The sequence below is a fragment of the Sarcophilus harrisii genome, chromosome 4 (genome assembly GCF_902635505.1).
Source record: "Sarcophilus harrisii chromosome 4, mSarHar1.11, whole genome shotgun sequence".
Lineage (NCBI taxonomy): Eukaryota > Metazoa > Chordata > Mammalia > Dasyuromorphia > Dasyuridae > Sarcophilus > Sarcophilus harrisii.
Genome location: NC_045429.1, coordinates 252,242,589 through 252,255,625, shown reverse-complemented (window position 1 = coordinate 252,255,625; position 13,037 = coordinate 252,242,589). Strand labels below are relative to the sequence as shown.

Here is a 13,037-nt window from a genome sequence, read left to right as displayed (position 1 = left end):
CCTAAATTCCTCTGCAGAGTGTTTGAACTTAGCAGATTCTTCCTGAAAGAGAACCATCTTTTGGTGTGCCATCTGCTCTTCTATAGTCTTTAGGTGTAATTCATTTTGGACCTTCTTCAACCTATTATTTAACTCCTGCACTTGGGCTTCCTGGATCTGGACCTTCTTCTCACCAAGTCTTTTTTCTTCTTTAGATGCACTCAGCTCAGCACTCAGGTTTCTAACCTCCTTTTCAGTATTCTGGATAATAATGTCCTGCTGGTCACACTTCTGCTTAAATTCATTAACCAGACTTTGGGTTTTGGCCAAGTCTTCTTCCAGACATTTGATTTTCCTAAGGAAGTCTTGTTCTGTTTTTGTCTGCTTGTGCAAGTGTTCATTTGTGTTACGGAGCTGTTCTTTAAAACTGTTTGCCTGATTTTTTAGGATCTCACATTTTTGCTGAATAGTTTGTTTCTCCAGCACAATTTTCTCTGAGTCTGATTGAATTCTCTGCATCATCAATTTGGTTTCATTATTCTGTCTAGTGAGCTCATCCACTTTCTGTTTTAACATCTCTGCTGACTCGTTACTTTTTTCCAAGTCTTCATTAAGTTTCTGGATTTTTTCATTATTTTCTTTTTCTGCTTTGATATTTTGAAGTAATTGTTCGTGACTTCTGTCAAATATTTCTGTCCGAATATGTTCTGATTTCCCTAGGCAGGCTCTTGCTCTTTCTTCAGCTAATACCTTCTCACGCTGGAGAGTGGAGACCTTAGAATTCAAATGTTGAATGTTCATTTCGGCTAGTGCCTGAGCTTGAGTGATTTGGTCCACTTCTCTTTTCAGCTTCCCCTTTTCCTGATGGAGATTTTCCAATTCTACTTGATAATGATGTTTTATTTTCTTTAAGTCATTAGCTTCTTGCATTACTTCTTGAGCTTTATCCGTGGTTTGGTTCAATTGCCTACTAAGGTCTTTTAACTGTCTAGAGTAGCCCTGTTCTACCTGGTTTTTCTTCTCCAACTCCAATTTAAGGCACCTTAATGTGTTATTTGTTTCATCTAACTTTTCTTTGAGCAAACGAGCCTTTTCCTCAGATGATAACTTTTGAAGTTGAAGGGAATTCAGTTCATATTTTAGTTCTCCTACCTCCTTTTCAGCCTTTTTGTTGGCAAGAGTAAGTTCATGGACCTGATGCTTCAGTTCATCAGCTTTCTGTTTTCCTTGTGTATCCTGTATGATTGCACAAGTTGGCAATATACTTTCTCCACAAGAAAGCTGGATTTCTGTTATTTTTCTTCTGGCTTCAGATTCAATTTTCTGCTTTTCTTGCAACTGCTTTTCTGCAACTTTCTTTTGAAATGCAAGGTCTCCTTCCATTTGCTTTATCAGTTTCAAGAGTTCTTCCTCACTCTCCTTTTTTCTTCTTAGTTCTGCCATCAACATGCTTTTCTGATGCTCCAAGTCACTGAGACTTGTGTCTTTTCTTTTAAGACGGTCTTCCAAGGTCCTTCTAGTAATCGTGTGCTCCTCTAACTGCTGCCGGAAATTCCGGAGGTTTTCTTCCACCACAGCTCTCTTTGCTTCTGCCTCTGATGTCAGCTTCTTCACCCGCTCTAACTCTTGTTCTGCTGCTATCTTCTCCCTCACAATGTTCTCAAGTTCACAGCGATATTGTTTTGCTTCACTCTCAGCCTTTATTTTCTTCAAAGCAATATCTTCCACATTTCTCTGCTGCTTCTTCAGCTCATTTTCTGCAGCTGCCTTTACCCTGGGGAGTTCTTGTTCTACCTGGAATTTCTGTTTTCTTAGCTCATCTAACATTTTCTCTAACTCACTAATCTTTCCTGTGAGTTTGTTGTTCTCCACCATTGTTGCTTTCTGTTGCTGAAGAAGCTCTGAATAGACTCCATGTTCAGATGTCTCCTTACATCTTTTAATCTATAAGAAATTTATTAAAAATATCAAGTCTGTTCTACTACAATTGTAGCCCAGAATATCAGAAGCAAAGCTCATCAAAGTACTTACAAGCCAAGGATGCCAAAGTGTAGAATAAGCCAATACCACCACCACCACCAGTACCAACACCAACACCATATCCAGATAGGAAGCTTCATAAAGTAACCATTAGTTGCAAGAAGAAACACCCTTCATGAGAGGAATTCATAATACATGAAAAAACTGAATTTTTTTCTCTCAGAAATTATTTTCTTAAAACATAGGTAACAAATAGACTCTTAAAATTGGGAGGGACCTTAATGAATATTTAGCTTAAACTCATTTTGCAAACAACAACCATAAGTGGGATGCCAAGAGTTTAAGAAATAATTTATCCAAGGTTTAGAGTTAGCCTCTTAATCCACAGTCCAATGTTTCAGTTACAAATCACACTAATCTTCTATTAACAAAACAGGTCTATGCTAAATACAAAGAACAACATAGCATGCAGAAAGAAAATAAATATAAAGAATTCAGCATTTATTAGCCAGTCCTGTGAAAAGCAAAACATATATCTTATTTTTGAAATATTTTTTATATTTAACAAAATACAGAAGTTTAAAAACAATCTGCAAATTAGGAAATACTCATGACATATAGCTAGGTCCAAATTGTTGTGAATAATGAATCCCTGGAAATAGTTAACACTATCTGGATTTGCACAGAATATTTCCATTGGATTAGAAGCAATGACCATGTACATAACTATAACATCGAATGGTGAGAATCTAAATACCTGCAAATATTTCTGGAAATTCATTATTCACACTAATCTGGATCCAACTAAACCTGGTAGGAGAGAAGGAAAAGAATGAAAAAATATGCAATTTCTAAAGTATAAATCCTTTACCAAATGTGCTCCTTATATCAATAAATTTGCTAATGCAAAGGCAGTCATAATCTCTCATAGCTGCTTTTTTTTTTAAAAATAAACATGTTTGTCTTTTATATTGTTTTTCTTTTTTTTGTGATGGATATGAATTCTAATCCATTCTGAATCCAGGTACTTTTGCCATTCTTTCTTATACAATAAGATTTGCTAAACAGAATTTTTTTTACTTGTGGTTTCAGCCCCAAGTACGACAAGAGGTAAGAATATTGAGTTCTGTTTCATAATACTATTTTAAATAATGTTGGAGTGATCTGATATTTACAAAATATGTGAAACACAAAGTGAAGTAATTTAGATTTGTTAATTTTATGCAATTGACTTAAAATCATTACCATGCATATCAAACTTGATTACAGATTCAAAAATTCATCTAAACTAGAACTTTTGGTCATTTTTATTTGCCTAGGAGCCTGTATATCTTATAGCTTTCCCCATAACTATGTAATTATAGAGTTTTTTTTGGCCAACTTAAGTATAATATTTCCAATTTCTCCAAGGGCATCTAAACAACCCCCATTAAATAATTTTCTAGGAGATCTAGAAGGCTCATTACAACATGGAAATGACCATGACTTCTCAAAAACTGCATCAATTAAGCCAAAGTACTGGGAGACCATTACAGATTAAAAACTTGGAGGACAGATCTGATGAAACTCTATGGCTACTATTGTGGAATCAGTTAAGTGCTGGGAGGCTAATCATCAGACTAGTCTCTAGTTAATGATTTTTTCATTCCCAGAAACACATAAAACAGCCAATCTATGTAAGCCCACACCTTGGGAAATTTGCAAGCATGAGATCTTTTTTTCTAAATGTTGAATTATTTTAAGTAGTATTCATATGAAACAAAGCCCTAAAGTAGTCTAGTAATGTTTTTTATAGTGGTAGCAATGAAGGCCTTCATTTGATTAAAACAAATATTACATTGTCTAAAAATCCCACATTCCAGCAAAGAAGACCTATCATAAATGCAATTTTTCATGGTTCTAGTTAAAAAAAAAAAAAAAAAAAAAGACTTTAGTGTCTTGCCTCTCATCTTTAGAGTTACTTTTTCAACAGTTCATATTTTAAAGTTAAAAAAATCTCAGTTCGGGGTGGGGAAATATAAGTGGAAGTAGAAACAAACTTGCTTTATTTTGACCTAATTATTTGCAGCAAGTTCAAAAAGAATCATAGATTATTTTATGGGAGGGACCTCTGAAACCATGAGGTTCAACTCTCTGATTTTGTAAATAAGAAAACTGAGACTGTGACAGTGACAAAAATTGTCCAAAATTATATAGTGAAAAAAGAGATTCTCTCTCTAAATATGAACCTATCTCTAAAAATTTAAATATTATACATGTTCCTTCCACTAAACTATACCATTTTATCTTTAAAATACGGTTTCTGAGTTTAAAATGACCAAATTTAGAGATACAATGCACATTAATAAAATTTTAGGAACATTAAAGACTGTATCAAATAAGCTCTGAGGAGAATGGGATAATTGCAAATATTTGAAAACAGATATATTTAATAAAAAGGAAAAGGAAAATTATATTTTTCATATTGTGTGGGGAACTATTAGCACAATCAAGTGTATGGACAATATCTGAAAAGGCAGCATCTTAAAATGTAAAAATTGAGAGAAAATTATTAATATTCCATTACAAAGATTTAAAAAGTCACTTTGTTAATTTGACTACAAAATAAAGCTAATTACCCTATTTTGTAGTTAAACTTGTTAATAATTTTGTTGCAAAAGAAAGGTATGTCAACTCAGAACAGACCAAAATAGTTATAAAGATTGTTGTACTCTCAGAAAGAAACTCACTTCTACCAGAAATTCATTAAGTATTAAAATTTCCTTTTTGTTCTCTTAGGTGATATAAATTGGGGGGGGGGGGGGGGGAAGAATTTTCCAGCATAAAATCATTCTTAGAATTTGAACAAGTAAGCCAACTTGAGAGAACTTACTGAGAAAAATCAATACTATACACATTCGTTTTTTTAAATATAGCTACTCATCATACTATCTTTGTCTGTTCTGAGATAAGTTTCAAACAGAAAAGAAAGAAAGAAAGAAAGAAAGAAAGAAAGAAAGAAAGAAAGAAAGCACAATTTAATTCCTTTAACATACAAAAGACAAATAGACTTTCAAAAGTATATAATTTTTTCATATGCATAGATTTTAAAAATATAATTAGTTGAAGTCATTCACTTCGGTAGAGTTATCAAAAAGTCTATTTATCCTATACTGTGTCATATGCTGTATAAAAAAAATTGGTCTAATAGTTCTTAAAAAGTATCACAGAATTGCTTTATACACCACTGTTTTTTTCCAAAATTAATAGTTTATGTTTTTATGGGTTTTTTTTCTTTGAAGCTCTGACTTCACAAAAAAAAAAAAATGATTCAAAACCATAAACACACAAATGTGTCTGTGTGTTATTTTACTGAGACACTATAGTGACTGTAAATGTATTCTGGACTTCAAAGAAATTTTGCCATGAGAAAGTATAGGGGAAAAACATCAGCAAACAGATTTAAACTATAACCACAGTTATACATATAAATTAACTTTAATAAACCCTAATCCTAAACTACAGATACTACAGATGATTACTTTCTATCTGATAAAGTTAGAAACAGTCTAGAAACAGTTAAGCCTCCTTTTATTTCTACTATTGTTAAATGATTACTCATTTCATGCCAGCCATTCCTAGGGATAAATTACTCTTTTTGCGTTGGAAAAAATATGACTTGGACTATTAGTTTATTTCTGTCTTCTTCATAATATCAAGGTGAGGAATAGTGAATATCTGTAGTCTCAGTATCTTTATTGTTTATTTCTACATTTATTTATCATATCTATGTATCATTTTTCTTAACACATTTTATTATATCTGTTATATTTAGATCCAGATCAGTCTTTTATTATCAGATTAAAATTATAAGTATAATAAATAGGAAATTATATCTTATAATAAAGTCTTAAAGCTGAACCTCAAATAAATTCTGATAACTAAGAATTCTGTTCATGAAAAACATTTGGAAGAAGTATTTATTATATTCAATACTGGCTTCTAAGAAAATGAGCTTAAAAAACTCAAGAAGCCTTTGTAGGGTAACGTTGCCACTAATATAAAGCCATGCTGTAGTATAAAATCACATCCAGTTAAAAATTCACTGTGATCATGATTTTCTGATACATATCCTTATCTTTCACCCTAATTAATTTCTGGAACTTTAAAGAATCTCTTATTTGCAATCATCTGTTAATACTGAAGTCTTTAATAAAAGAAAATTAATATTCAAGTTTTTCTTAAATATATTGAGACTCACAATCGTATTTATTTCTTCTGAAAAAATTTTCCTATTAAATTTAAAAGTTACCTCCTCCTCTTCCAGTCTTTTCAAAGAATCACCAGCAAATTTAATATATTGAGTCATTAGAGTAACCAAAGCTGTGTAGCGGGTTCTTAAGTCCATGAACTGTCAAAAAAATAACAATACACAAAAATATAAATTTACAATTATTCTTATTAATTTTAATAGCATTCAAATAATGATATTAAATATTAGCCCAACTTTCAGATAAATTCCTCTGCAACAAGTTAACTCACAAGAATTTACTCAGTACTGATATTTGATATTTTTCAAATTCAACTGTGCATTTTCCTGAGGATTTTTTTCAAATCTGTAACTGTTAATCAATTTTCAATAAAATATTTAGATTTATCATCTATTAGCATGAACCAGTCTGTTTAAAAAACATCTCCATTACCTCCTGGATGATTAGGTCAGCTGAGCTCTGCATCCTTCTACGTTTCACTGGGGATTTCTGCTGTGAGTCTACCATGGCCCGATAGGTCATTGTCTGCAATTCATAATCCTGTATAATGAAGTCAAACAATTAAGTTTACAAAAAACAAACCAACTTGGTAGGACTTTGAATTAACTAAAGCAATTCTCAAAAACATGGTTCTATAATTTATCAATAACACCAGAAATAGAGGAGGCAGAACAAGGATGGTGGAATAAAGTCAGAGACTTGCTGAGCTCTCCCCCAACTGCTACAAATTTCCTTAAAAACTAATAAATTTTAATAATTATATAATATGTAATTAATAATAAAAATATATTACATATAATAATAATTAATAAGAAATAAGAACTCTAAGCAAATTTTAGCGCATCAGAACACACAAATAGTGGAACATTTTCTAGTCAAAGACAACTTAGAAGATCAGCAGGAAACATCTGTGGTATCAGGGTAGGAGTCCTGCCCTCAGTACCAGGTCCCAGCACCAGCAAAGTAAGAATGGGCCTCAGGCATCTGAATCAGCTACAGTAAATACTGGAGATTTATAGACCTCTCAACTCAGAGACAACAAAAAATGTTCTGGAAGGAAAGGTTAGTCAATAGAGTGAGAAGGCCTTAGGAAACCAGCAATCAGGAGTGGGTTTGAGTGATAGTGGCAATTTCCAGAGACCTCAGCATACAGAGCATCTCCTTACTAGCACTAAGGAAGGACTCTGTTGTTTTAACACACTAGAACTCACAGCCATAGTGGAGCAGGAATACTCCTCACAGTTCCAGGGCAGAAAGGAATGCTTGTGGTCAGATCCCTAGAAGGATCTTTGAAAACAGCTTCAGACAGTACATTCTCCAGCCGGAAACTAAGCCCTACTTTAACAAAGAGTTGAAAGCCAAGGAATATACTGGGGAAATGAGTAGACAACAGAAAAAGATTTTGACCATGGAAAGTTACTATGGTGACAAGGAAGGCCAAAAAAAAAAAAAATAAATCAATAACAAAGTCAAAGCTCTTACATATAGCCAAAGCATCCAAGAAAAATAAGAATTGATCTCAGGCCATGGAAGAACTCAAAAGGGATTTGAAAAAGGAGGGAGGGAGGGAGGGAGGGAGGGAAAGAAGGGGGAGAGAGAGAAGGAAGGAAGGAAGGAAAGGAGGGAAGGAAAGAAGGAAGGAAAGGAGGGAAGGAAGGAAGGAAGGAAGGAAAGGAGGGGAAGGAAGGAGGGAGGGAGGGAGAGGAAAGGAAGGAAGGAAGGAAGGAAGGGAGAGAGAGAGAAAGAAAGAAAGAAGAAAGAGAAAGAAAGAGAGAGAGAAAGAGAGAGAATGAGAGAACGAGAAGGAGGGATATGGAGGGGGGAAGGGAAAAATTGGGAAAAGAATTGAATGGTGTAAAAGGAAACACAAAAAGCTAATGAAAAGAATGCCTTAAAAAGCAAAATTGGCTAAATGGGAAAGGAGGTACAAAAGCTCACTGAGTAAAATAATTCCTTGAAAATCAGAATAGAGCAAATGGAAACTAATAACTTTATGAGAAATCAAAAAACAATAAACAAAAGCAAAAAGCAAAACCAAAAAATAAAAAACAATATTAAATATCTCATTGGGAAAAACAACTGAGTCCCAAAAGAGATTTAAAAAAGAAAAGAAAAGGACTCGTATGTACAAAATATTTATAGCAGCTCTCTTCTCAGGCTAAAGAACTGAGATGTGGCTGAATAAATTGTAGTATATGATTATGATTGAATATTATTATTCTAAAGGAAATGATGAGCAAGATATGCCCAGAAAAACCTGAAAAGTCCTCCACAAACTCACACAAAGTGAAATGTACTCTGTACAAAGCAATAGCAATGTTGTGGGATGATCAGTTGTGAATGGTTTTGCTATTCCTATCAATATAATGATTCATGACTATTCTAAGGACTTATGATGAAAAATGCTATCCAGAGAAAGAATCGATTATTTCAAAATACAGATTGAAGCATACACATTTTTTAAAACTTTATTTTTCTTGAGGGTTTTTTTTCTTTAAGGGGGGTGGGAATCTATGCCTTCTTTTACAACATGAGTTTTATGGAAATGTTTTGCATAACTTACACGTGCCTTCTTAAAAGGGGATGAGGGTGGGGAGGAAGAGAGAAAATCTAGAACTCAAAATTTAAAAACAAATGTAAAAATTTGCTTTACATGTAATTGTGGAAAACAAAGATATTAAAATACAAAAAGAACACCAGAAATAAAATGTAATGCAGCTGCTATATTTTAAGTTAAGATCATATTGCAAATATATACTTTTTAAAGAGTTCTAGTCTGAGAATTATTCCTTTTGTGGCAGCACAGTCCTGATCATGTAATCAGTGAAGTCTTCAAGTCATTGGGAAATTAGTCCGTTACTTCTAAGTTTTTTAAACTATAAAGATCACAAAAGTTTTAATGCAGTTTTTAGTTTTAATAACCACCATTTTTCTACACTAAAACTTTGGAACACCTATATTTAGCCATAGTGTCTCCTTTTCTCTGACCAATAAAACTAAGAATAACCATTTTTTATTCTAGTGGAGTGTCATACCATTAGGGAAGTTGAAGCATCAGAATTATTTTATGTCAGTACCATATCCTGGAATGCTCCAACCAAGACATGCTGAGACAGAACAGCAAAGAAAGCATAACAAAAAGAAGATTTATCATCCTGAACTTGAAGTCAGCTTTGGTGGAAAGAACCAACCCACTGGAAAAATTTACCTTCTGAATCAAATATAAACAATGGTACTGAATAAAGAAGCACTGCCTAAAATGGGTGTTGTATAAAGAAGAAAAGATTTAAACATCACCATTCAAGGTATTGTAATGAATCACATAATTGATACCAAATTTGACTCAGAAATGCTACAGTATCTCCTACCTTCACAGCAGTTGCATACTGTTCTGAATATTTTTGGCACTCATCCATCTTGTTCTGTTTCATTTCTATTTCAGATACCAGCATCTATAAGCAGAGAAATTATTTAAAAGAAAATAATAATTTAACAGAGACAATTTAACCAAGAAAAAATTAGCATTAAACTTCTTTTCAATTTGCTGGAATGGTATCAAATCAGTTACTGCTATAACTTCTTAATTTAATACTTTAGCTCCTTAGTCCCATTGTAATTTATATGTGGGTAGAGTGGATAATTGCTTAAAGAACTTTAAACAATTTTCATTTGCCCTGGAACTAAAGGAATGGAACTTGTGAAGACAATATATGCAGTGGCAAAAATTCTTCTTTTAGTAACTCCTCATTCAATCTCATCATGTCAAACATGGACACACAGGAATAAAAAGTTGAAAATTATTAGTACAGGCTTCATTATAATCTGCATTTATGAAGTCACAGCACTAGTAATTCTAATACTTTTCTCTAACCCAAGAATCCATCTACCCATAACCCAAATAAATATCCTTTGGTCAAAGCATCTCACCAAAAAGAAAATATTCTGTTGATATCATCAAGCCAAATTTTGTGTAAAAAAAATGAAATTGTACCAAGCTGAGGTAAGATGAGAGATCTAACTTAGTCCAGGATCAACAGTTCCAAAACACTAGAGATCCAAACTGCAAAATTAACCTTGGTACTAACAACCTCAAGGGTTTTCAAGACTACATATTATTCATCTTCTTTGAATAGTTCCAATCTGAGTTTCCCTTTTTCTCCTCCTACCCAGGAGTAAGTAGAACTGATCAGTCTTCAAGGATGAGATAAAGACATTGATCTCCCCAACTATACTGTTTAGTTTTTTGCCATTCACCAGTTTGTCAAAGATTGTTTCTCATATGCAGGGTCCCCATTTATAACAGAGGTAGAGCACAAAAGCAAAGAATTTCAACACTTGTGTCTTACTTCGTTATTTCTATTTAAAAGCATTCAGATGTGCTTCCTGGTTTTCTGTGTTTAAATCTAGCAATAGATTTGAAAATTATTTTTTTTAAATGACATGTTTGAATAGAGTCCATTTTGATTTACTGACCAATCCATTACTTAAGTGTATAGAAAATTGTGTTTCTTTAGGAAATTGGAGAAGGAGGGTGGGAGGACAAAATGAGAAGTTTCATTAAACTAAAATAGTCACAAATTTGTTATATGAGACTAATTTTTTTTCATACCTTCTGTTGATTCAGTTGTGTTGCCAATGTTTTACTATTCTCAGGTTGGTTTTCCTGAATCTTTCTCTGAGTATCTTCAACATGCTGAATCCAATCATCCAAAGGATGATATGTATCCCTGTAGTACTTCAGAGATTTGCCAATAGCTTCCAAGTCACGTAATCTTAGTTGCATTTAAGAAAAAGAATTATCAACAAAAAAATTAGTTTGAAACTTCCAAAGATATCCATGAGTAATAATGTTTAAAGCTTCTCAATAGAAAAAGTCAAAACTATGTAGTATTTATTAATTAGTATTTACTGAATACTCACTACAAGCATGACATGATCAACTAACTTTATGAAAACTGACCACGTGGTAAAAAACATAATTCACTAAAGTGAGGGAAAAATAATGTTTGGTTCTAGGACAAGATTTTAGTTACTTTAAGCAAATCATATTTACACTTCAGTTTTCACAGCTTTAAAAAAGGTAATCCCCATGTTTATGTGCCTTGTGAATAACAACCATATTAATTTTTGTGGTATTCTTCCAAGAAATTTAATTCATGTTATCAGTATTTAAAAGTTGTCCTGATTCCCTCACTTAGCTGCCACTCAAACTCTGTCCCTACTAAAATACCTTGTAAATGTTTTGTATATTGTACATTTTCTTTCCCCTCATAAGAAATTTGTCATTATTGTCTTTTTAACCCAAGACTTTGCATGTTACCTGTTTTCAAAAATGAGATAATATATGTGAATCCCTTTGCAAACCTTAAAGTACTATAAATATTAGCTATTAGTAATGATAGTAGTATATATACTTAATAAATGCTTATTGATTAATGGTTTAGTGGATGAGAGAAGATGCTATTCTGCTTATTTAAATTACTCAAAAACTAACTATGCATCTCATTTCTCTTTAGCTGAAAGAGAATATGATTTCTTTTCTCTTTTGTTAATTCAATTGTTGTTGAACAATAAATTCATCACCAAATAAGGAAAAGGTCGACGCTGTTTCTTAGTCATATACCAAATATTTAATTGCCAAAGTTTCCCATTGCCAATTCCAGTGATCTTGATTTGCCAGTGAACGCAGATGGCTCCAAAGGAGAGAAAGAAGCTGTTGACTTTGCACAACCCTCCCTCACTTAAATTTAATTCATTTGCAAGTCATGACATCTCCTTCCTGATGTCATGGCCCTGTTCAAGAATGAAGGACAAACAACAACTTGTGAACAATAATAGTTGTCCCACTAGGGACCCAACTGGCCAGTTCTAGTTGGATATAGCAGCTCTTTTCCTTCTTTCCTTCCTTATTTTCTTTTTAGTTTCCCTCCTCCTTTCCCTACTTCCTTCCTTTCCTTCCACTTCTCCCTCTGAACAAATAGGGAATCATGATCTTCCACCTTGTAGGTATTCTGCCCAAAGGAATATACATTTTGATCACTGAAATCTGGCCAGGGTATCTTACAGTTTATAGGCTAGATTTCTTTTTGATAGATCATGCCTTAAACCCAGATCACCCCACCTGTCACTGATTACCCAACAATAGGTCACAGTACAATCCTTACATGGTTATTGTTTTAATTCTGATAACTCAGAGTGAGTGTAAAGAGCAATTGTTTCTGCTTGGGCCAGAAATCTTAAAGGTCTTCCCCTCACAGATTAATTTTGATAGCTAAAGGAGGCCATTTTTGCCTCATTTTTATCTTAGTCTTAATCACTTAATGGACATTATCTCAGACATTAGCTTAAAAAGGCCAGGGACTCACACTGCTTCGAAGGCTATTTCCAGTCTTCCTGCTCTATATTTTGCTATCGGACATAGATAGCTCCAGGAGAGTGAGTGAGGCTGGTGAGTTTGCACAGTCCTCTTTCACTTAAATCTAATTTATTTACAAGTCATGACATCTTCTTGATGTCATGGTCCTCTTCAAAAATGAAGGACAAATAATAGTACCAGAACAATGTTTTCTTCATGAGACATTGTATATTTTTAATGGTTAAACAGAACATTATATTCCTAAGAGGCATTATAGTATAGTGGACAAATCACCCTTAACACAAAATAAAAACATATTTGGAATAAAATGTCTAAAAGTTTCACAGAAAACTCTCTGAAACATATAAAATCTTTTCAGAGATATCCACCATGATAACAAAGACACTACCCTGAGGATTTTGTACATTTTTACCAAACAAGTATATAGAATTAACTTGTCTTATTTTGTGTAT

The 13,037-nt window shown here is 33.2% G+C and overlaps 1 protein-coding gene across 1 annotated transcript in view; it reads right to left on the bottom strand.

Moving 5' to 3' along the window:
- The window catches only part of DST (dystonin), a 575,913-nt gene that overhangs the window by 176,477 nt on the left and 386,399 nt on the right, over positions 1 to 13,037 (bottom strand). The window contains 4 exon segments of the mRNA XM_031964703.1: positions 6,251 to 6,349; positions 6,642 to 6,749; positions 9,578 to 9,661; positions 10,819 to 10,981. Coding sequence (XP_031820563.1) covers positions 6,251 to 6,349; positions 6,642 to 6,749; positions 9,578 to 9,661; positions 10,819 to 10,981 — 454 coding nt within the window.